The 25,613-nt window shown below is 35.8% G+C and overlaps 1 protein-coding gene and 2 long non-coding RNA genes across 5 annotated transcripts in view; 2 read left to right on the plus strand and 1 right to left on the minus strand.

Moving 5' to 3' along the window:
- rbm33a (RNA binding motif protein 33a) overlaps positions 1-4,010 on the minus strand; it is a 42,891-nt gene extending 38,881 nt beyond the window's left edge. For both annotated transcript variants that reach the window (XM_073859113.1, XM_073859112.1), the window contains exons 1-4: positions 3,814-4,010; positions 2,691-2,764; positions 1,375-1,423; positions 949-1,022 (exon numbers count right to left, since the gene is read on the minus strand). In XM_073859113.1, coding sequence (XP_073715214.1) covers positions 949-1,022; positions 1,375-1,423; positions 2,691-2,764; positions 3,814-3,837 — 221 coding nt within the window. In that variant the 5' untranslated portion in view covers positions 3,838-4,010. The remainder of the gene's footprint in view (positions 1-948; positions 1,023-1,374; positions 1,424-2,690; positions 2,765-3,813) is intronic.
- Positions 4,011-5,091: 1,081 nt separating this feature from the next.
- Positions 5,092-10,485, plus strand: LOC129446171 (uncharacterized). Of its 2 annotated transcripts, XR_008645108.2 has the most exons (3): positions 5,112-5,435; positions 8,529-8,727; positions 9,272-10,485. It is a non-coding gene; the product is annotated as an uncharacterized lncRNA (long non-coding RNA). The 2 variants fall into 2 exon arrangements; XR_012359986.1 differs by having other exon boundaries at positions 5,092-5,435; positions 8,529-10,485.
- Positions 10,486-16,913: 6,428 nt separating this feature from the next.
- The window catches only part of LOC129446175 (uncharacterized), a 53,641-nt gene continuing 44,941 nt past the window's right edge, over positions 16,914-25,613 (plus strand). Inside the window, exons 1-2 of the long non-coding RNA XR_008645109.2 lie at positions 16,914-19,970; positions 22,056-22,097. This is a non-coding gene — a long non-coding RNA (uncharacterized lncRNA). The remainder of the gene's footprint in view (positions 19,971-22,055; positions 22,098-25,613) is intronic.

Raw genomic sequence — 25,613 nt, forward strand, 5'->3', positions numbered from 1 at the left:
ATTTCTGAGTTGGGTGTGTAAGTCACCAAATCCAACCTTATATTTAATCACTGTCTTTTTTGCACAATACAAGGATGGCTAGATGAAGGATCATGGATGGATGAATGAATGTGTGGATATCTATCTATGATAGGCAGATATATAAACAATATCCACCTTTAGTATATAGACATAATTGGATTGATTTATTTGTCTTTTAACCAAATTTTCTAGCAGGTGTTACAACAAACCCTGTTTGTTACAATGAACCCCACCTATGGGGTAAGTTGTAATGTTTGCACTCCTGTCACTTTCGGTGTAATTGTAAAATAACTGTAGGTCCCACAAACAAACTATTATTAACAAGCTGACCATAAGTTCAGTTTTCTTACTTAAAATGCTGTCTCAGTATGAGCCACATGCTTTGAATGACCTCACAGAGACCTATGCATACTCGCATAGGTGTCAAAGTTAGTTCAATGTCACATCTAATTATGTTATGGATGAGCGGCTCTATTGATTTTGTTAAAGTACAGAAGCTTTGCATAAATGATGGGGTGAAGAAAATTGAATACAAAATATAAAGTCAGTTCAGTTTACAGATTCATACAGTTGATTTCCTGATGAAAAATTGTTATTCAGAATTTTGAACAGCTGTATTTCATCTTAATTATATGTGCTGAACTTTTTTATGTTTAATAAAGAAGATGATCCTATTTAACAAAAAAACTTGCACATACTCATTAGACAAACTGTTCCAGCATTTACTGTAAAAAACATTTGTTTTTATTGAGTAGTTAAACTACTACTAATAACTTGTATTTAAACTGTATTTATCTGTGTAGAATCATCATTGCTGTCATTACAAAGCCCTTTTTAGGCATATGGAACAAATATTCAAAAATCTCTGCTGTCAACTTATGTATCATATGTGACTAAAGGTCACTTATAAGTACTTTGTTAGAGTACCTTGCATTTTGTTCTTCTTCATCACTTTGCAAGAGATCATCATTTAGTTCCTCATCTGACAACTCTGATGGGTTCTGAAGATGGAGGATTAAAAATTCATTAGTCACTTTCTGTTGCATTTTAGAGGTCTTTGTTGTCTTGAATAAGCTCTACTGCAGAGGTGGACAGTAGTGAAGTATTTTTATTTTTTACTTTTACTTGAGTAGACGTACGAAAGCATATAATTTTAATGTAATTAGATATTAAATAAATTTTTACATGCAATATCAAGAAATAAACTGTATGATTATATGCTTTATAATTAAGTGAAGTAAACCTTTTTCTAAGACACTCAAGTACAGATGCTTGAAAAAATGTAACTAAAATACTTAAGTACTGTCCATCTCTGGTCTACTGGAAGTTTGATTTGTGTAATGATGATGTTACCTTTTTTGATGACAGCCAATCTTCTTCAAGCAAGTCTCCCTCTAAATCACTGTGAATTTGTAGTAAATATATCATTAAAATCATACTTTTACCATATTATGAGTCTCTGAAATGCATAATGGCATTGCAGCAGAGTGGCGGTGAAAACAACAACCTACACAGCCTCTGTGCTCAATAATGTCTATTCTCGCCATAATCTATTTTAAATGACAGGCAGAAGAGTTAAAAGTCTGCAACAAGGTCTTCTGCTGGACTACTGCTCCTTATAATTTATTTTTCAGTCTGCTTCATAGTGTCATGAATAGGGCTGTGACGGTGGCAGTTTTTTACCAACACGATAATAAGGCACCAATTCAATGCGGTGGTTATAGATTGTGTGTGTGTGTGTGTGTGTGTGTGTGCATGCGCACATTGATGCCTTTAGGTCTTATATATAATCTACATACATTTTAAAATATAAAAATATAAACAAGGCTCAGATATACAGTTCTTAACAAACTGCATGTTCGAAGGCGCCAAATTCTTTCTCGGCCGGTGGGTGCTCGTCACAGTGTTCTGGAGCTCCCACACGCTTTGAGGATGAGGAAAGCGGTGCGGTCATGTTTTCGGCATGGTTTTAGACGCGACATGTGAAGTAAATGTGAAGCAACTGTGCGTATAATGTGCTTTGACATTTCGGTGGGTGCTCTGAAAATGTCAAAGCCCAGCCCCAGAGCACCCACCGGATATGTGCGTGTTTATTGTAGCACTTCCATCCATAAAACAACAAGTGAGGAACCTTTTGTGGGTTATAATGTTCCGCGCCATGTTGAAAACACGTTCTGATTGTGTACTGGTAGCGCAGATTGTTACTTTGTCGCAACTTTGAGTAACCAAGACAGAATGGGCGTTTCTCAATCCAAAGGCTTCAGCCTCTGTAGGTCGCATGTCATCAAGCCTGGTTTATTTCAGTTAACCGAGTTACACGTGCAAGTCATAAGCATATTACAAAAATGTACGATTAACAAATAATAATAGTCAACTTTATAATTGTAAATGTTATGAAATAAGACAGTCTTGAAGACGTATGCAGCTTACAAATGCGACCTCCGGAGGCTGCAGCCTTTGGATTGCAAATAGCGCATTAACTCAGAGTCTGCTGGGCGAGATTGTACTTTATATTTTTCAAAGTTTGTGACATGCACACCACCGCAGGGCGCACTTCCCCGCCACGGGTTGCATTTCACCACCGCGGTAGTTATGATAACAGTCACAGCCCTAGTGATGAAATAAGTTAAGCAAAACATAATCAGCAATTAGACTGTATAAAGGCTTACCTGTCCAAGTCATCATCTTCACCTCTTCGTCTTCTTGACCTTTCTGCACCCGGCTTATCATATTCATCAAACTCATCATCTATAAATAGACAGAAAACAGAATAAACGTAATCTTATTATTGAGGTATAGAAATACAAAGCTAATAGATTCATTAAGCAGTTATGCTTACAAATAATAAATAACACATGAACACACTAAGCACAAAATACCTAGTGGTCTTTTACACACCCTTCAAGTACAGCCAAATTTTCTAAGCTTGGAACAGCTGCTTTAGCTGTTGAAAGTCTGTCTACAAATTAATGAATGAAAGGCTCTAACTGTTTTCATTAATAAGTTACTCTTTAAAAGGCAGCTTAATTTATATAATGTCATTTAGCTTATTCAAATCATATATAAATAACAAACGTGGATTATTGACAAACAGGTTTATATGTGGAGCTGGCATAATTTCAGGATTCACACCCTAGTCGAAGTTATAAAAACAATAATGAGTGACAGAACAAAACAAAACAGCATGAGCTCATATTTGTAATAAACTAATTTACAACGTACTTAATTTACAATTCCACATCTCGAATTCAAGACACACATATGAAAACACCTATGATGTACTACAACACATTTAAATCGTAATAAAGTATTAGTTGACTGTAAAATTATGAGATCTAACTAAGTTATCATATACAGATTAAAAACGTCAGATTAGCAGCCTATTCACATAACGCTGATGATTATATAATTTAGATCCATCTTATTTTACTAAACACGACATTTTTCATTCAACTGTTACCATGAGAACATCACAACTGCAGAATTTAGCATAATTATGCGGTTTTTAGATTTCATTGTTTTTACGTATCAGCGCATTCATTTTAACAGTTGCTGCTAGCTACTTAGCAACCGTAAATTGGAATAAAAACGTAAATAAATATCCGTTTGCTTAAAGCTTATAAAAACACCGTAACAGCAAGCCAATATTTGCATACAACAGTTTAACAATAAAAGTAAGAAATACTTTTTAACCCGACAAAATAAACAAAACCCAGTAGACGAAGGAACAAAAGCAGCTAACTTGCTAGTTCGCTAGCAGGGTGCTAAAGTGGGTGTAAATTCATTTTACATATCATCCCCGGTATTGGTCGCCATAACCCAAGACAGTATATTATCTTGGAGATTCTGGTGTCTTTATAACGTCGTTGAGTGCATTGAAACTGATTTAAGTGTAGCGTTTGAGGCCGTTAGCTTAGCGTGAAATCCCCTCAGTCTGAGCTTTGAAAACATCTGCAAGAGAATCATGGCGACAGGACTGAGACGCGCTGCATCATGGGTAAGAATCCGTAATGAGGGATGCGAATGCATATGGGATGCTGCTGGTTTCATGCTAGCTAGACTGAGTTATTGAGTTATAAATAAAGGTTTAAATAGTATACGTACATATTTTTGTTTGTTTGTTTATCTCAATTTTGGGACATTATACGTTTGTAATGTTTTTTATCTCTGTACATTTGCTGTAACAGACAGATTTTAAGAGGACTATAATATAATAGTGCTATATGATTTTAAAAGAGTTTTTGTATAAATATAAACTTGTATATTATAAAATGCAAGTTATGCTATATGTTTCAAACAATCTTCATAGCACCATTATTTAATTGGCACTCTTATTGCACTTAATGGGTTATCTTTTTTTTTAAATCAACATTTTTGTTTCATCTTTCATTGACAGTCCCAGAATCATAGTTTTGTTATCAATAACCCAGACAAAACACCCTAACAAGATAATGTGTGACCTTATCTGTAAAAACCCAGCTAAAGTCATTTTTTGTGATTTACAGTTTTTTTCAACATAAAATCATCCTACATAATGTAAAGAACATTCTGGAAAAAACTTGATATCAATAATATTCTCAAAGACTGAAATCAATGTGAAATCAGTGAGTAAAACCAAACTTTGATGTTTCTAATCTCATGGTTAGATAGTCTGGATTTCACAAGCAGGATATCACCTTTGTTTATTCTTTTGTATTAAAAACAGTGCAATTCAGATGTGTTTACTTCTCAGCGTCTGCCAGCTGGCTTTGTATTATATCACAAATATAATGAATTACCTAACTCATATTTCAACCTATTCAAAACAAAAATGTTTACTCAACTAGTAAATTTTCTTTTAGAGAAAAATATCAATATTTTTAAAGCGACCGTGACGTGCAGCGAAAATAAGTAGCTATGCTGTCTGCTTTTCTTTAAAAAATTCGGAAATATAATATCCATATATTATCAAAATGGACCTGCATGGTAAATCTAATTCATCGCCACCACGCCCCCACCTCCAATCATATTTCTTTGATCGCGTTTCCTAAAGATTATTTTCTCTCTGCATCCGGGGAGTCATTCAGGGGTTATCATTTTTTGCCTGCTGTTATTGGATAACATGCTCAAATTCGGGACGCCATTGGTCTAGTGCTTGTCAGTCTATGGCGCGCCGATGCTCGTGAACGCGCTGCGCAGACAGTGCACGACACGTATGTGGCCAGAGTGTCTGGAGTCTGTCTGAAACTGATAAAAATGGTGATGGAGTTTTTCAAGAGTCTTGCTCATATTTTATTAGAAAGGCAAAAGGAGACAGACCGGAATTTTGCAATCATCCAACACTATAGTCATTTCGTAGCTTGAAAACTAGATTTTATTGTAGCGCATTTCAAAGTTTATTCCATGTTTTCATCAGACAGTTCGATTATTCACAGGTAAGACGATCATGGCGGGGCGCAAGTCTTTTTGTCTAATGTAGTCTGCAGTTATAGTGATTGTGTTGTTCATGAATATTACCTAACTGTTTGAAAATAATGCCATGTTTTAATCATAGCAAACAAGACCGTGCATGTTAAAGGCTGCTCAGCTTGCAGGGTGGTAATTTTAATGTGATTACATGATGTTACCGCATGTCGTTTAGCGGGATAAAGAAAGAGTTTACTAGCCTCGCGATGATCTCTTCAGTCAGATGACGCACCTGCGCTCACGTGAGCGCGTTCTCTCATTAACCCCATGAACTCGTGGTGCCAAAACAAACCGTGAAATCATTGTGTCTGGAGTGTATACAGCACAACAAATGTATGCAGCCTGGCACGCTGCCATGCGTTAACTCATTTGCTGTTTATCGGTGCAGTTTTAGGCCCGTATTTTACTTGAGATTGCGGTCTTTGGTGGATGAACGGATTGTAATTTACCATGTTTGGGATTTTGGCCAATGTGTTGCTTACAGGTAAAGTACACAGATGTACACGTTGAAAGAGGGGGGTAGCTAGTCTAAATTGGAGTACTTAAAATAAAAACGCAGTTAGAATGTCTCTGTGAAGTGTTTGTGCGCCTGTAAGCATACGGTGGCGCTAATTTGTTTTCAGATATGCTAACTCTCAGTATTATTGTGGTGGGGGCTGTTTAAAAATTAGTTTTCCCCAATAGCTAAAAATCAAGTAAAATTTTGTAATAAAATCTAAATGTATCATTCGCCCCTATAATAAGTTTAAAATGCTGGATAATTTTATCAGTGAAAAATGTTTACCTCATTTGACACTGCTGTGTCATAAGGACATTTCCTTGAGGCAGGCTATTGGCCTTTTATTTTCTTGACCCTTATGGACCCTTTGGTAAATATTCTAGTGTATTTTCTAGCTATATTCAGAATTTTCCCATTGCTTTATTAATAATATTTTTCTTTTAACAAAATGTTCTTAAAAAGTATGCAAAACTAGCTAAAAAAATCATCTTAGTAAAATGTTTTATTGTACCTTTTATATTAATTTTTTACTTTTCTGAAGTATCAGTGGTTCTGGTACAGGTTTGGCTCAATGTTTCATTGCACATCAAGTGTTGGCCCAAAACAGTACCAAAATTGTCTGTTTTATGGAAATAAACCAAAATGTAAATCATACTTTTTTATTATGATGAACTGCATAGGTCCAAAACAACATAGGCTAAATAGGTTATTTTTACCTTTGCGTCTATCGAGAATGAGGGGATATTAGGCAACATGTCCATGTTAGCATATACCTAGTTTGGCTACATTTAACCAAGTGCTAAATTAATTTCTGACAGAATAAAGAATAGCACGTTGATCAACAAAGAATTTCGGAAGTATTATGTTTTGCTGTCGAAACTATGCATGCTTAAATGGTTGGTTGCGTATTATTTTATTATTTAAAATAGCATTGTATCATTTCTGTATTTGTGACCCCTAATTCAAAACCACTGATCTAAGACATCATATCAGAATATATTTTAGAAATTTTAACAATAATGCTTTTGTGATCCTGTGCTGCTGTCTAGGCTGTTCTAATCATATTCTGCCCAATTGTTTGCTCAAACTGGTCCAGATTTGACATTGAATATGTTGACCCAGAACGCTCATACATTAATAATTTTCAGAAAGACATAGACAGCATTATTAAACAAATGGTAAAGTCAATGACTCAGCTTTCTGCCATATTCAAAGCAATATGGCGGCTTCATGGGAGGTATTCAAAACCAAAGGTTTCCTCCTTTATGCTATGTTTTCAATAAGCTTAATGTGATCTGTGTAAAAGAGATCGGGGCCCTGCACTCAGAAAGTGACATGCCCTGACCCAGAGATTTGCGCAATCCAAAAACGAACATCTCAGCAAATATAATTGTGAAAATTTACAGTGTTTATGCACACTTAAAGATATCCTGGCCTCAATCCATTCCTGGCATATGATTAATAAAATGTATTATTGTTAAATGAGAAATTGGCAAACAAGCATTATAATTTTCCCCCATGTTTATGTGTAAAGGTCACACAAGGTTATTGTGCAAATTCGTACTTTTGTAATTCACATTCTGCTAGGTTCTTGTGCTGTAGATTATATTTTTGTTTTAACAGCAAAATATATGACTTTTGAGAAAATTGTTTTGAAATAACGTATATTGTTTTATGTTGGCCTTTCTATACTGTAATGTCTACCAGCAAGAGAAAGCAAAAATACTGTGTGTAACACAAATATTTTCTTGTGCTTATAGACTTAATGTGTTGTAAATCTTTCTCATACTTATTACAATTTGCAAAAATAACAGATGCTGTATTTCAGTTATTGCACTTTTGAGTATTTGGGCACAAAACTAATCAAAATAGCATTCAAGCGACAGGTTTAGAAGTAGTACTTGTAACTGTGTATTGAGGTATGTATTAACATGCGTCTATCTGTAGCTAGCTATACAGTATTTTGTGAACAACATTTTTAATTTTGTGGTAAAATCTATCCGTATCTGAGATTGTAGCTCGCCACGAATGCTCCTTAAAAAATCGTTATGTTTGTTTAGATTTTTTTCGTATAGGACAGTTAGTTGGCTCAGTGAATGTTGGTGTTCAGTTTTTCTTGTACTCACGTTTTTCATTACTGTAATGTTTGAAGGTATTATAAATGCTCCACTGCTCGCTTCGGTATCAGTACACCTTGAGACCTATCAGTGTTGTATGCATGTCTATTCAGCACACGTCTGTAAAACATTTTCAAGCAATGTTTGATATTTAAAAATGAACAAAAGTTTCTGAGCACATCAACTTGTTGGTAACATTATAGCCCATACCTCGATTTATGTTTTTGAATAAATTATTTTAATTTTCGAGTTTTTGTTAATTTTAATCTTTGTGCTACTCGTAAGGTTGAAGGCTTGCTATAAAATGTCTGTTAAAACATCTGATGTTGTATTTATTAAACAAAACAGAAATTATCCTAAAAGTAGTTTTTACTTTAAAATTAAAAAAACATGTAATTTTTTTATTTACTTTAAATTGATTCTTTGTTTTTGGACTTTCTTTACAGGCAGGGGGAAATACCATTTTGGTGACCCCTTGATACTGTCACAGATTCAGCTACACTGAAAGATGGTGCCCGTAATCTGGATCTTTGCTGCCATGTGGACGGTAGGTTTAAAAGGGCATTTCCCTTTTAACTGCAAGCACATTTGGGCATGTCATGGAGAGACGGGTGAAACAGCAGGAATGCAGAGAGGTATCCAAAGGTGTGTTTAGGCTGATATATGTGCATCTAGAGGCTAATGCTAAATGAAACAAGTCTCAGTTTTCAAGCGTTTGAATGTTGCCAAGTAATCGCCGTTTTTGAAACCCATCATCTGATAATAGTCCAGTAAGCACATAGTGCAATGTTCAAATGTAAAGCTTATAGATTGACTAAATGGCTTGGGATTTTAGGTGGCTAGTACAAAAGCTAGATGCTAAATCTCTGGTCTGCATTGAAACTAGCATGGTTTATTTTGTTGACAAAATTAGCCCTTAGAGAACACAATGTGGTTATGTTGGTAGAGTTAAATATAATATGTCCAACCAGGTCTCTCTGTAGCTCTGGTTGATTAAGCCTGTGTAGTATATGTGTAAAGCGATATGCATCTCTTGCATATATTCTATATTAAAGCCACAATGGCATTTTAAAGAGATCACTGGCAGGCAGCCAAAACATAAAGCCTCTCTCCTTCTAACCTTCCACCTCCTTTTGGTGGCTGTCCTGGCTTACTCGCTCTTTTACTCATCCTCTTGTGCCGATGGCAGCGTAACGTCTGACTCTTCTGAAAGCCATACCCAACTGCTGGAGCGAGGCATTGAATGTGTTAGGACAGCTGCCTCCATTTTAGGGAGGAGTTTTGTGGAGGAAGATGGAGATCCTTTCTACAGTACCAGAATTTGCAGCGTGAATCGATTCTGATTTGAGGCATTGTTTGCAATTTTTTTGATCTCTTTCAGTGTTTACTTGCAAATCGAATATAATTAATTTAGTAAAAATGTTATTAAATTGCGCGTGTGGTGTTATATGAGATTGTTGGAAAACGATGAATCGTACTTTGGGTTGATTGCTTACCAGTCTCGGATTGCAGCTAATTTTGTTTTCTGTTTGAAGCATAGCCACTATTATTGTAACATTGTAAAGATTTTGTTTTGTTTAGGCACATAGTGACAGATTTTTATCGGCTTTTATTGTATTGTCTGTACTAAAATTGTTAGTGATACAAAATACAAAACAAAACACCTTAATGTTCAAATAAAAAATGCCTTTAGGGCCCCAGGATTTTAGTGGTAAACACTTATGTTTTCTAATCTGCTGTGAAATTTTATTTGTCTTATTTTAATGTGTATTACCTAGATAATTAGCTGTTATATTTAGATTTCTACCCTCAAGTCGCACATTTGGCAGATAGTATTTTCAAATGTAAACTTTGAACACATTTCTTTAGAGATGTTTTGTGTAAAACGTGACTATTAGTTTATGTCTTTAAAAATGCAGAATTTTAGCATTTGTTTGAGATTTATTTTATTCCTGTTTATTACAGTGTTACAGTGTTTTGTGATTTCTTTTGCCATTTGAATAATGCTTATCTTATTAATTAGTTAGCATTTTTTTTTATTGTTTTTTATTTTATCTTTTGTAAATGGCATGTTTAAAATTCAACTGACATTGTGAACTAAATGATTATCTAAGAAAGCAGGCAAATGTGCTTTGAAATTAGGTTTTGAAAAGTTTGAGTATTTCATGTTTTTTAATTTAAAATCTGGGTAGTTACATAACTTAACTAGCATTGTTTTTGGTTTGTGTAAAACTGAAGGTAACTTATTTATTTATTTATTGTTGTAATAATTCTTTCAAATTAGTGCTTGTACTGAACTGTAATTTTTATTACGATTGCATAGCAATTTCATTAATGTAATTTTTTGTAAAAATTGAATTATCGTAATTATTATTGTAATAAAATTATAAATTGCTGTGATAACAGTTTTTGTTTTTATTAATACAAATATATTGGGTTAATTCATTCTCTAAAAATCGAAACAATGCTTGATATGAGTGAGACTGATGGGAGTTTAGAAGGTGTATAAGCTGCCAAAGCCCAAATGTGCCATCAAGTGAATGTGTGCGTGTATTGGAGGGTGGATTTGTGGCTTCGTGTCTTGGGCCTTGTGCTTCAATGTCTGAGATACACAATGTTCTGGAAGATTCAACCTCTTGAGACCCACTGGCCCTGAAATCTTATAACTCTAACTGGAAACTGGAAAAATTTGGGGTGTGACACTGTTATGAGGGGTTCAGAAGAAACTAGGTTTTGAATCATAACCTTTTATAAAACAAATTGTAGATGGTGATTTTTACTTACGATTCTGCATATTCCTATAATATACAATGAGCGTTTACCTTGTTTAAACAATTTTAAAGTGGACAGACACTTTAAGTCAAGGTTTTTTGAAACAATGTGTGAGGAAATGAAGAACGTTAAAAAACTTAAAAGGTTGAAACTGTTTCAGCAATTTCGAAGTGCAGACGTTGGTAATGTTTATGCTATTGGTTTACTGTTTCAGTGCAAGTGTCACATGTCCTTTTGCTAAGTGATATTGTTGATGTATTCGTTCTTCATTTTTAGTGAGATATTTCTCTTTTACTTTACTTCGGCAACATGTCTTTTCCTAAAATGTTGTGTTTTTTTTAGATCTTTAGAATCACTGAGGGTTATGTTAATATGGGAATTGTTTTCAGAGATACATGTTAAATACATTAACATGCATGTATCTAATTTAGTTACTTTTGAGCACTCTAAACCAAGCTGTTATATAGAAATGTGTATGAATGATTCTGAATTTGTTAGCAGATAGTTTTGGATTGACATATGAACTTCATCTTGTCAATCCTTTAGTTGCATATAGCCTCACCAAATGAATGTAAACTGATTAGAGCAATTAAAAAATCCAACCTACGAATCATGTTTGTTTGTTTTTTTAGAGAACGTATAGCTTGATCACAAATATTTAATGTTTTTGTATAAACTGATTAAGAATTGCTGCTAACTAAGAATAATTTTTTGACCTTATACCTAAATAGACAAAAATTATATTTTTAATGTTTTCCTCGATTTTTAAGTTCACAACTTTTGTTACAGCAGTTACTATTATTAAAAAGCATTATTGCATACTGTTTACTGGATTTAATTATTTATGCTGATGCGGTATCATTAAGTTGCATGACATATGCTTCATTTAAACTTTTTAAATCATGTTTGCTGATTGTAATTGTGTTTAAGGTGTTTGGGTTTGTGTACATCTACTATTAAATTAATTTAAATTCCCTCTTAAGATAATATAGTTGCGCCTAGTTTTCACAGTTTGCAGCAAGCCTAAACTTTTAATGCTCTGTTTATATAAGTTAAAATGTTAGACATTTGTGAAGGTGGACAGACAAATTCATATAGTTTAGTGCCTGAATTCTTGCATATTATCATAAGTGATTCATTATATTGTACTGACTCAAAAAACAATTTGACAACTTGTCATGCCAAAATGCACTGCTGAATGTGTTCACTTTTGAATGGTTTCACTCTTAAGTAAGTTTCCAAAGTTGCTGATAGTATTCGCAAGACCATTATATTATCCAATGTTCATGCAGAGTCTATTTTAAAATCGTCTTGATTCTTGGACTGTTTTAACCAGCAACTGAAACCTTAATATTTAGTGACATCGTTCAGCCAATATTCAGATCGGTTTTCCTTTTTGCATTTTGTTGTTCATTTCATGCCAGACATTTTTTCAGTTATGCATGATTGTTGTTTGTTTCACTTTTTATTGTTAATGTTATAGGCATGTTTCCTAAGCCGTTGAATGTTTTATTAAGTTTTGATGGAGAGGGAGACAGAAGGCTTGTTTATCCCATCATCCCTAAAGGCACAGTATTTTAATGAAATCTCATCTTTCTGTCTGTCACTCTCTTTCTTTATTTGTCACTGTTGTCTTTTTCAGACCTGTTTCTTTTTCATAGCTGCTGATCACTTAATGACTGTTTAAATAGTTAGTCTGAACGATGCGGATGAGTTCCTGTATGCTATCTAACTATTTGACATTAAACAGCTGATATACACAGGCCTTATTGCTCCACTGTTCCTGTAAGGAGATCTTCATGTATGCCAAACGTTGATTCATATGCAAGCAATAAACTATTAAAGCAATAAAGAACCGTTAATGGCAAAGCATTTTCATTTGGTTATTCGATACTGTGGTTCAGTTTTATTCTCTCAGCGCCTTCAGCTGCGGTTGAATATTTTTCCTAAATGTTTTTGATCTACAACTCAAGGTCACACTCAGATTTAACCTCGGGTCCACGTTTTTTCTGTCAGGTGCTGAGGCCCACCAAACCGTCAAAGTGTTGAGACTCATCAACAGTATCAGGGGTGAATTTCATTTTGATGCCAGTCTGCTAAAGTATGTGTTGATGGGTTGAAAACCAAATGAACTGGTCACAGTGATTAAAGGCCAAGTGGTTAATCCCAGCAAAGAGTGTGTGACATAAACACTAAACGAACACTGCGACTCTTCGATAAGAAAAGCAGCGCTTAAGCACGCAAACATCCCAAATATCAATTTCACGTCTCATCTCCCACTGACACGCAGTGCGTGAGAGTGCAGGGGTTAGACCAAACAGGGCCTTGGCAATAGTATCATGTTATCTCCTATCAATTAGTGCCTAAAGGGGATTAACCCCTGCAACATAGAGGAAGCAGATAGGATCACCGTGTGCGTCTATTGAATTGCAGGGGTCACCTGATTCCCTCATTAGTGACGACCTCTATCTCTCTCTATTGCTGTCTCTCGACTCACTGTCTGTCATTTTTATGCATTCACTAGTTTAAAAAGTAGACTGATATGTTCAGAGTTTTTGTGGACATATTTTTATTATTATGAGTGTCTATGGGATGGATGGTTACATTTTAGGTGATTAGTCATGCTGTGTGCTGTGTTGTTCAGGTGAGAGTGAATCAGCAATGTATTCAGAGTTGACAACATTTCTCTTATAACAAGGTCGGCCGAATGAAACTCACAGTTTGACTCTGGCTAATGTTGGTTTACGGTGGCACACACAGGGTAAGCAGCCGCTGACCTTATATTCATGAACCTGTATAGTGGTTCAACAAAACTTTTGTTTTGCTCAAGAAAAGTTAGGTTTATAACATTAACGACAAGTAGGCCCAACCATATGTCATTTATTGTAGCGAAAGGATATTTAAATAAAACAATTGAATTAAATAATTTTGAATGGAGGCCTTTCAATGGGGTTGTTTAAACAAACAATTTTGCTTCATCCTAAAATATATAGAAAATATTCTAGCATTTTTGCATACAATAAATTATAAGTTCTTAAGATTATATAAGAATACATAAGTATTGACTATATGACCTGTGTGTTGTATTCCAAGTCTTCAAAAACCATCCGATAGCTTTGTATAAGGAACAGACTGAAACTATTGTAGTTTACTGAAAACAGCACAGTTTGTCCTAGCTTTGTAGTCGCATATTCAATTATGGGGTGTCATAACACATGCACAAGTCTGAACCTTTGTTTGGTTGAGCTACATCACTGTCTGTACTCAAAGTTTAGCCATTTATTATTAACTAATAAAATAGAAATGGTCTTTAAAGGGGGCAGAAAATGTTGCTGTTGATTAAAAAAAGTATTTTGCAGTGACTCACATTTTGCCTCAAATTTAAAAGGATTTATTAAAATGTTGTTTTGCATTGAAATTGGTGCTGGGACAACGCATCGACGCAAAAAATACGTAGACGCAAAATATGCGTTGACGCAAAATATGCGCGACGATTTGTCAGACCCAAAATGGCTGCGCCGGAGATTAGTAGCAACGCCAGTGGCTCCACTCCGGTTTCACACTACAAGTGTGAGTAGTGCGTAAGCAGCGTGTGTTTTTTTTCAGCTCTCATGCTAACAAGCATGCACACCGCTGCCATCGTTTCTGCGTCGGTTCTATTTTTGCTGCGCTGTTACCGCTCAATTAAAGTGACAGTGCTTTGCTTATGGTTTAAATGCTCGTGGATTGATGTGAAAAAGTGTCATTTTACCATAAAATCATGAATGTGATGCCAAGTGTGTCTTAAACAGTCATGACATTGAGCAATTGAACAGAAAGCAATGAAATATTGTAATTTAAAAAGTGTAGTTGCAGCCCTCAACTTATGTTTATGTTGTCATGTTGTGTATTGGCCACCAGTTTTGTGATTGCAGTTTCAGTTTTGGCCTCAATCCTACATGTTCCTTTAATTAATGGGGTGATAATCGAGAATCTAATCGAAATCTAATCGGACTGATAAATACAGCGTTAGATTAATTGACGCTTAGAAAAAAAATAATCGCTAGATTAATCGTTTAAAAAAATATTTCATTTATCCCATATAGCCCTAATTGAAATAATCTGTAATAGGACTGAAAAGATTCTTATATTCGTCGGCATTAGTTAAGCATACACTGAAAAAAAAAATAATTCAATTTACTCAATTTTTTAAGGTAAGTGGTTGCAATCAATTTATTTAAAGGATTAGTCCAGGAAAAATCCAGATAATTTACTCACCACCATGTCATCCAAAATGTTGATTTCTTTCTTTGTTCAGTCGAGAAGAAATTATGTTTTTTGAGGAAAACAGGATTTTTCTCATTTTAATGGACTTTAATGGACACCAACACTTAACACTTAACTCAACACGTAACAGTTTTTTTTCAACGGAGTTTCAAAGGACTGTAAACGATCCCAAACGAGGCATACGGGTCTTATCTAGCGAAACGATTTTCATTTTTGACAAGAAAAATAACAAATATACACACCTCACGCAATAGGTCATCACGTCAAGAGGTCACAGAGGACGAACGGGAAACTCCGCCCCAGTGTTTACGATTGTGTTGGAAGTGGACCGTTCCGACGTTGTTGTATGTGGAATGATACTAATTAATGTCTTTGTGTCAGTTTATTGTTTACAATGGTCCGCAAATGTGCGTTTTATATAGGTAACACGTGACCTCCCTACGTCACTACGCATTTACGTTAGGTCGCGCTGGACCAGAACTAGACGAAAAGCTGTGGTCCAAAAGTGCATATTTTTTATTTTTCTTGTCCAAAATTTCGTTTCGCTAGATAAGAGCCTTATGCCTCGTTTGGGATTGTTTATAATCCTTTGAAACTCCGTTGAAAAAAAAACTGTTAAGTCTTGGTGTCCATTAAAGTCCATTAAAATGAGAAAATCCTGCAATGTTTTCCTCAAAAAACATAATTTCTTCTCGACTGAACAAAGACAGACATCAACATTTTGGATGACATGGTGGTGAGTAAATTATCTGGATTTTTCTTTTAAGAAAATTGACTATTCCTTTAAGCTACATTTAAACAAAAGTTTTTCTTGTTGTTTTGTTTAAATTGAATGAATCGGGGTTTTTTTTCGGTTTCCTATTACCATAATGTATCTGGACATTTACTTTTAGCCGAGGAGATGTATTGCATTTTTCGCAATGCGCATGCACGTTCGACCATGCATGTATGTTCGCATACACGTAATAAAAACAAACTATATTCCTTGTTTAATGCTGAAGATCACTGATTGGTCATAATTGTCAATACCAACATCATTGCTAAATGCAAGATTAGCTCACCCTCGTGTGCCGTCAAGCAAAATGGGATGTTGTCATATGTGCTTTGTTGTACAAGTTCCCAAACTCCCTTTTACCTGGAAAAAAAAATCATCGACATGTTGAGAATCAAGAACACTTTTCGTTTGTATCACGTTTTTGCGATGATGTCACAGCAGGCGCAACTATATCAATATAGTCCCACCCACTCTAAAGTAGCACTAAACTCCAATGGAAAAGCAAACCGAGCCAGAGTAAAGTGAGCTGAGCCCAGCCGCGTGGTACCATGGGCCGTACTATTCAATGGAAAATTAGTCTTGAGGCAGACAGGTGCAGGAAGTTCTGAGCTATTAAAAACAACGTTCAAGATAGAAGTCCATGTAGCGGTGGAGCGTGGGCGAGAGAGAACACTTGAAATTCATTTTGGCTGCCAATGTTATTTAAATGAGAGTGTAATATGTTAGATGTTCTCTGCTGAAAGTCTGATCCGATTTTTCTGTTAAACACGAATGGTCGCTTGAAATGGAGCTGTGCTTAAATCCTTAATTTTTTGTAGAAAGTATAAAGTGAAAATAAAAGATTATAGTATAACTGAAGTTCATGGAACATTTTCAATACTTTCAGCGTGTGTTTGTTTGGCATTAGTGTGCTACAGTGCTGCAGTTATGTCATAGCTCAAAATAATATACATTTATAATGGAAATTTTTCTCCCAATGCGTTATTTTTTTATAGAATTCAGCAAGGTCATATATGTGTATATTATAACTGCCTAATAAGCTGTACTCATACATTTACCCATGCATCAATATCCTCTCAACATTTCATTTTGAAATGTATTATTTCAGCATTTCTGACATGCTTTTTGGGGATTCCGAGTGCTGTGTATGTTTTTTAATATCCCGAAATAATGAAATGCCACAGGGTAAATACTGTTGCAAAAAAATCAATGCGAGAAAAATATATTCACTTTTACAATCTCTCTGAAGAGTAAAGCCAGAACAGATCATAGCTTAAATTGTTAAAGGTTGAGCTAATAAAGAATAATACATCACAGCATTTTATTACTACAAAAGAAAACTACATGTCTTGAAATCACTAGTGTTTATATTTGAGTTGTTTTTTGCTGTATTCTAACTTGTTCAGCAGTATAGTTTGTTTATATAGATTTTTGAGGTTTTAGTAGTTCAGTCATTCGTCAGACGTTATGGCTTAATTTTAAACTAATGACACACAGGGATGTGTTTGACTGTTTCTTTTGGTCTATTTTATTGATTTCATAAAAAACGCAGAAGGTTTTCAATATTATTTTTACTGTTACTTTTTGTTTAAAGAAACTTATTTCATTAACATGAATCATTTAGTTGGTGCTACAAAATATTTAGTTCAGCTTTTTTGATCTGTCTGTACTTTTTGTGTGTCTGAAGAGTGTGCGTAAGTATTGTGATTTAAGTTTTCGAGACTTATGCAGCTAGATATGGTGGAGGTCACCATTGAAATTATGCAATTTGTGTAGCCACTGAGAATACTTCTCTTAAACTGAACATTTTAAAGAGAATTTTAAAGCCTGAAAAAGGATGAATTGTGCTTAGGAAATATGTAATGTGAAACTTATGCTTCAGTTTCTACATTATTTTTAAGATCTGGGAAAGTTTGTAGTTGTATGGAGTTTTTTCTGCATTTCTCGTTTCTCCATCTTCATTGCCGGTTTAATAAAGATACAGCCGCAAACTTTCATTAACTGGGTGCAGTAGGCAAATAGGCAGTAAGAAAATAACACACTGTCTGTGGCCTTCCAGCTGTGTGCATGTCCATCAAACTGAATTTCTTTAAACTTCAAAAGATGTAATGTAACTTGACAGTTTTTTGACATGTTAGGAAAAAATGACGGCAACGTTCAGTCAGGTGAACTTCATAGTCACCTACTATGACTATACTAAACTAAAATATTTTCAGTGTTTATATAAGGGATTTTTATAGTTTAAAAATACAAGCATGGGTAAAAAATAGTAGTGCTAGTTGTGCGCTGTAGTCATTTCTTATTTTGCATTGTTATATGATAACCAAATTAAATATTAACAAATTAAAATAATTACAGGTCTGTGCAATAATTTTTATTGCTATTATAATTTTAGCAAAAAAATAGTTTTATTAAACTTACAACTTAATCTAATCCTGCAGATCCAGTACTTATTAAAAGTGATCTCAGTATATAATGTATATACTGAGATGTACAGAAATGTAATTTCTCCCAACACATTATGTACTGTACTGTATGTTGGCAGAAATTAAATTACAGCTAAAATGCTTCATTTTGAGTCAGACAGGATTACTTTATCTAGTGAGGAAATTTCTAAATAATATAAGAGTTACTGAAAGTGAGAAATAATTGACTGGACATGTTATCTAAACTTTGTGGTCACTATATTTTGCCACCTTCTATATGTAAAAATAAATCAGCTTTTATTTGGCTACCTTATTACTGAAGTCTCATGTGAATGTAGATTTATATACTTTTAAGGAGAAAAATATTTTTTTATTTTTTCAGCAAATGCTGTAATAGACACCTGTTTTGCTTTTTCAAGTTCAAACTCGGTGACTGTGACTCTTTAAATGATTTGCTCATTTATTTAAGCCGCATTAGCCACGTGAAAAAGAATGCAGTCTAGTAAAAGTAATCACACAATTTTGTGCACTGGTAATAGATTTGAGTTTTAAGGGATAATTCACCTCCGCTCTTCCCCGAGTTATAATAGCAATCTTTCTCCATGTGATATGGTAAGTAAATAAACCAGTTTTAGCATAGTAAACTAGGGCTGTACCCTCCACACAGCTCAGGCCTTGCAGACTCATCTGTATGAGCCCTTCCTGCTAGGAATAGCTTAGAAAAGGAAGTTAATTATTTCCACCCAAACCTAAAATGCCTCTGTCTTTCTCTACAAAGATTGGCTTGTGATTTGCATGAGGATTTTGTGGAGCTTTTCAGCATGTTTGCCGTGTCTGTCCTGGCTGTCTGTTTAAACAGGCCCCGAGTAATGAAGAAGAGAAGATGGAAAGAAAGAGGGAGGGAGAAAAAGAGGAGGTGTGCTAAACCCTGGTCTCCCTCCTCAGCCCTTTTGGGATATGAAGGCCCCAGATGGTGTAGGGGTGTGAAAGCAGCATTGTGTGTGTCTGCGTGTTTATATTTAAGTGTGTCTGTCTGTTTTTCAGTCTCTCTGTCTGTCTGTCCGTCCATCTGTACTTTTCTTCGGAAATCCAGGGCGTCCTTGGTGAAGGAAGTCTGTCCTAAGGTCATCAGCTTGTCTCTCTGTCTGAATGGAAACAAAAGACAGTGGACACAACTAACCCCCCGAAATCATCTTTGTCCCCATTGCCCTCTGTAGCCCAGAGCCTGACACCCAGCAGTGGGGGCTTTGATTAGCCAAGTGGAGACACTGGGGGTCACACTACCCTTTGCCCTGATTAGCCTGCACTTGGCCACTGCTGACCCCTCCTTCCTAAGAAAATGATGTGAAGGGGTTGGTAATATTGAAACAGGGCATTTGGGAAGAAACATCATGCACCTTGACCTGTCTAGACACTGCCGGTGTAACAAATGGATAATGTGGCATGTTTGTGTTGTTGATATGGTGATATGGTGTTTCTACTCTTTCTTTTCATATTTGAGGTCAAGAATTACACTGGTTTTAAGTTGCAAAAATAATTTTTAGCAGTGTTTTTTTTTTTTAAAGTGGAAGCATTCCCAGTGAGTTTTTTTTTTGACACATCACGAGTGAGAAAAGTTTTACCCTTTTCCCCAGAGACTCAACATTTCCGTAAGTATTTTATTTTTATTAACCAAATTGATGATTCTGCTCTAGTTTTTATGTTGCCTTAAACTTATTTGCTTTTTCCTGAAACACAAGCAGGATTTAATGTATAGGATAAAGTTTTAAATGTAAATTCTATTTAGATATTTTACATGTTATAGCTGAAATGTTTTAACGTACAGTAAATACTTCTACATGATATTTTCAAATTTGAAAAAAAAATTGTTCCTAACCATAAAAAACTTGTTAAAAATAAGGTGGACGGTACTGAATCTTAAAACTACACGATTGTCCTTACTTTCTTATATTATGCTGAGTCAATGTCTCTGGTAAAATATGATGATGATGCCTTTTGGGAGTTAGGCACACAAAACATGATGACCAGTGAAATATTTGGTCACAGGAATATTACGATTTCCAAATATTTCTGAAATGCTCATGTGAATGCTGTATTTTTCCTTTCATTATGAATGGCTGTAGGCATAGTTTCCTCACTGAAACAGCAGGAAGTGCCGCTGTTGTTGTTCCTGTGTGGGTGGGTGCCCGCACTTCTATTGCGGCTCTGCCGGTTCCCTCCAGTGTCATTCAGCGGTGTACCCCAACAGACCTCGAATCTGTAATGCTCGAGTGTTCTGTCACTTATGATACTGGCTAGAGTGAATAAATCTGACCCTGGATCAGCCCTAAGAGAATGCATTTACGGAGGTGAAGACACTGTGGTGGGGGTTGTTATGGTGTACTCTGTGTGGCTGCTCCTGCCCCGCCCTCTAACCAGCCACTCAGAGCCAAGAAAATGGCAGCTGAAGTGAGCTACCAAGTGAACACCGATTCTTCACCCACCCCTTCATTTCGCCAATAACCCCCCGCTCTCCCTCTTCTGTGTTTTGTCAGTTTTGCAGTAAAATAAATTAGACGTTTGTGTTTTTCGCAGTCTGAATGCCATGTGCTTTAAAGTCTTAATGCAGTTCAGGTTGGTGTGAAACTGAAACATGAAGATGATGTTGTCTCTCGATTATGTCTAACCTCACACGTAGACACCCTCTCTCGCTTTATTTTCCTCTGCACGTAACCATGAAGAATGCAAGAGGAGTCATTTGGCCTCAAACAGGGGATCCTTTAGTAAATACATTTCATGCCAGTCAGAACGTCATGGATGTTTTAATGAACACTGTCATATGTATGTCATTTCTGATGAATGGATGTTGTCAGGGGTTTTATTTTTGCTGGTGTATAATTGAGTGGGCAATCTGGATGGCGGTTGTAAAACATAGTGAGTGCATTCTCTCAGGTGTTATTATTTGGCTGAGTTTGAGATTTTATGGTTTTGATTTAACAAATGCATTTTAAATTCGAACCATTAAAATCTTGACTGGTTTAACGGCAAATTTATTAAACAGAAAAATTGGTAAGAAAAGCCTTTATAAGCTTGCGTGATCCATGTGGTTGGTGTCTGTTTTGCCGGTGAGAGCTGAGTCATTAAATTTTTGCTACATTTTCTCCTGCCTTGCTGTATCATCAGTTCCAAAGTTTTTCTTTTCTATAAAGATGATTAGGCTGTTTGACAATTTGTTTGCAGTTTCTTAGTCCAAAATGAGCTCATTTGCCATGGCTAAGCTAACCCATTTAAACGGCTGATTAAATTGTTACCAAGAAACAGTCTAAATGAACAATGACCCAGTTAGTTTGCCTATCCTGTGTTTGGCTTTGCCAGCACACAAGAGTGTGACAGGACAGGTCCATGAATGATGTAAAATAATTCTTCCTGACTTTACTATAATGGACCAGACACTTTGTCTTAACCTCTATAAGGTTGGATGTATTTGCGTATGTGAGCATGTTAGGATAATATGTCAAGGTTATTCGGTGGACAGCATGTGACCTTCCCTATTTTCCAGCTCGAGTTGATGTTAAAATGGAGCTCGGCAGTTCAAATGAATAGATCATTGCATGTCGGTGGCACAATTATGCTGTGTATACTTAAATGCTATACTTTCAGAAAGTGTCTGAGTTTGAAGCCTGCAATTTTTTTGTATTTTAAATTAATGTTTCACTGATGCCCTTTTTATGATTTTATCTGTGTTTTTATCGCAGGATAGCGAAGAGGAACAGAGATTGTGTGACTTCTGAGATAAGGTAGTAATATGAAAGTATTGCATTTCTCTCTTTTTCACTTTTGGTGAAACCGTGTTCTCTTTTATCCTGTCTATTTTACCATCACCACAATGAATTTAACGTCCCACCTACACTCATTGTAAATGTTACAGATACTTAATATTGACTTGATGCTACTGGCAGTTTATCTTTATTTACCAGTATACATTTACTTGATTCTAATTGGTCAATTGCAACTTTGAGGTATGTTATTCACAAATGAGAACTGATACTGAAACTGATAACACAGCTTCATCTGGGTACTGTGAGTGATCTTGGCTGGTGCAGTTTAATACACCAGTAATAATTGATGATGGGTGGTTGAATTATTTGAAAATAATGCATACCCAAGGTGGTAATGCAGCATGATGCGAAGCCGTTACACGGCTGGTCTGCATTATTTTTCAGTTTTACCACGGGTCTGTTGAATGCTGTAGTCTGATTGGTTGCGAAATGTTCCATGGGTATGCATTACCGCTTTGCGTCGTGCCGCATTGCACCTTGGGTGTGCATTATTTTCTTATAATTCAATGGCCCGTCGTCAATTATTCCTTACATAATTCAAAGGACCGGAGTCAATTATTCCACTTTTATACCACGGGTCTGTTGAATGCTGTATTCTGATTGGCTGAGAAATGTTCCGTGGGTATGCCTTAATTTCTGATAACTGCACACCTAACTTGTCAAATGTCTTAAAAATTTGCATCAGAGCAATGTTTCTGGTAACCGTGGTATAAGAGGAATAATTGACTCCGATCTTTGAATTATTTGAAAATAATGCACACTCCGCTTTGCGTCGTGCCGCATTGCACCTTGGGTGTGCATTATTTTCTTATAATTCAATGGCCCGTCGTCAATTATTCCTTACATAATTTAAAGGACCGGAGTCAATTATTCCACTTTTATACCACGGGTCTGTTGAATGCTGTATTCTGATTGGCTGAGAAATGTTCCGTGGGTATGCCTTAATTTCTGATAACTGCACACCTAACTTGTCAAATGCTTTAAAATTGGCATCAGAGCAATGTTTGTGGTAACCGTGGTATAAGAGGAATAATTGACACACTAATAACTCCGCTTTGCGTCGTGCCGCATTGCACCTTGGGTGTGCATTATTTTCTTATAATTCAATGACCCGTCATCAACTATTCCTTACATACCACGCTTACCACAGACATTGCTCTGATGGTTATTTTAAGACATTTGACAGCTCAAGTGTGCGATTATCAAAAAATCTAATCAGAATAAAGCATTCAACAGCCCCGTGGTATAATTACAAATAAATTAAATATAAAAAGGCGTTACACGGCTGGTCTGCATTATTTTTCAGTTTTACCACGGGTCTGTTGAATGCTGTAGTCTGATTGGTTGAAAAATGTTCCATGGGTATGCATTACCGCTTTGCGGTATAAATGTTTTTAAATCAGTATTTTGTGTCTATTTATTTACTTATGCAGATTTTGTGATAGAGTGAAACCTACAGTAGTTTTCATATGTATCACCAAGTATTTTCATATAAAGTAGGATGTCGCATAAACTTATCATTCGATAGATATTTGAAGACCTTTAAGCTGAAATGAGTGTTTTAAATGGATATTTTGTCCTGCTTGTGATTAGTGGGAGTCGCAGCCAATTATGTCTCTAAATGTCGTACAGTATAAGGTCAAAAGTCACTATGCTGTATTAAAAAGATGACAGTAACCACTCTGGAAAGGTCAGCCACTTGTGATTTGTCTCCGAAGGAAAGGTGCCACAGCGATGCCTTTTGAGCTTATTTATTTTATAATAGATTTGCTAATTGTGGATCTTCATAAAGTAATCTTCCAAAAGCTTTCTTTTCAGTAAGAGCTATCCAATAAGACAAATCTTTGCATTTGTGGATGGTTCATTACTTGTTTTGTGTGACTGTTTAATTAGGCTTGCATGTTACGTACTCAACATGGTGCACAGTATAGTTTTAAATGTAAAGAACGTTTCAGCCCTCACTAACACCTATTTTTGGGTTTCGGCAGTGTTTTGGTATACACTGGATAATCACGTTGTAGCATTGTGGAGGTGTTTTTATTGTGTTGAGATTCCTGCAGTGAGGGAAGTCTACCTCAATGTCTTTACTCTCTTGTATTCAAGGTTTTTTCCATATTGTTGTCAGTGGTTATGTGCACATTTAGGAAATTGTGCTGAAATTTGGTTTTGTTGTTGTTAATCATCATGTTTTTCTTAAAAAAGAAACTTAACCTTGAGTACTTGTATATTCAGCAATGTTGCTTTATGAATCCCAAATTATGTTTTATATACACATTATATGCTAAACAGAGCTTCACATTTCACAGTGCATTGCAGGCCACAACATGCTACAAACAATATAATTTTAACATATGCCAGTCACTAACCTTCAAGATGCACTCTCATTAGATTTCTTTAATGAGCTTTTTTAAATTGGAGTGAGTCGAGTGACCCATGTGGTTGTGGTGGTATGCAAGACTTAAGGGAGAGACAGAGCAAGAAGCGAGAGACTGGAGTTTCAATGCATCTGCTGTCTTTTGTCCTCTGAGTTGACTTCTTAGGAGCCCATTGCCAGAGTGCCATACATGAGAGATCAAGAGTTACCAAGGTGCTCAGAAGATAGACACAGACACACACTCATTCACTCAGACTCATTTCCTTTGCATGTCAGAGCCCTGCTGGGGTTTCAGTAGAGGTCACTGACACCACCAATAGAGCTTTCTCCAAAATGAAAAACCATCCCATGCAATGTATGTGCGTGTTTCTGCCTGAAAGTTGTCTTACTGTAAGGTGTGAATGAGTATGTTAAGAAAATCTTTGTGATCTGTTCCATCTTATGTTTTGATAAGGTAACTTGAATAAATGGTCTAGTTCTTGTTGAAAGTTTGCAGACTAAAGCAGTCATTATGTGTGCACATCTGTATGCAACGCAGATGCACGAATGTTGAGGTAAGATATGCAATGTCTTCAACTTATTCCTATCATCCAGCTGCAGCATTAACTTGTATTCTAACAAGATTAAAATATATTTGTCCTGCGGATTAGCATTCTCCACCGTCCCTTTCGTTTCTTTGCAGGACTGGTCTGTGTATGTGCAGCAGTCTTTTTGATCTGCCGGGCGTAGTAAAGATCCTGGCTTGGTCTGGCCATCCTAGGACCTGGTGTGAAATCGGCCTGATGTCATCACCATTGTCCTCCATTTGCATCCCTCACTCTTTTAACGACATTTCCGAACCTCGCAGGCGCATTCCTCACTGGTCCATAGGAAGCGTTTGGAGAACCCAGGGCAGAAAAGCACAGTGGGAGTGTTTGGGGTTGGGGGATTGAGGGTGTGTAGATCTTTTGTATTGGAAGCAGACATATTTTCGTACTTTCCCTTCACCTTAGGCTTTTCTCCTGTTTGACTGGTTTCAAAGTTTGACAAATTCGAAGTTGTTAGTATTATTTTAAGCGTATCTAAAGTATTCTGAGGGAAAACCAAGTGTTCATTAAGGA

Source organism: Misgurnus anguillicaudatus, chromosome 21 (genome assembly GCF_027580225.2).
Source record: "Misgurnus anguillicaudatus chromosome 21, ASM2758022v2, whole genome shotgun sequence".
Classification (NCBI taxonomy): domain Eukaryota; kingdom Metazoa; phylum Chordata; class Actinopteri; order Cypriniformes; family Cobitidae; genus Misgurnus; species Misgurnus anguillicaudatus.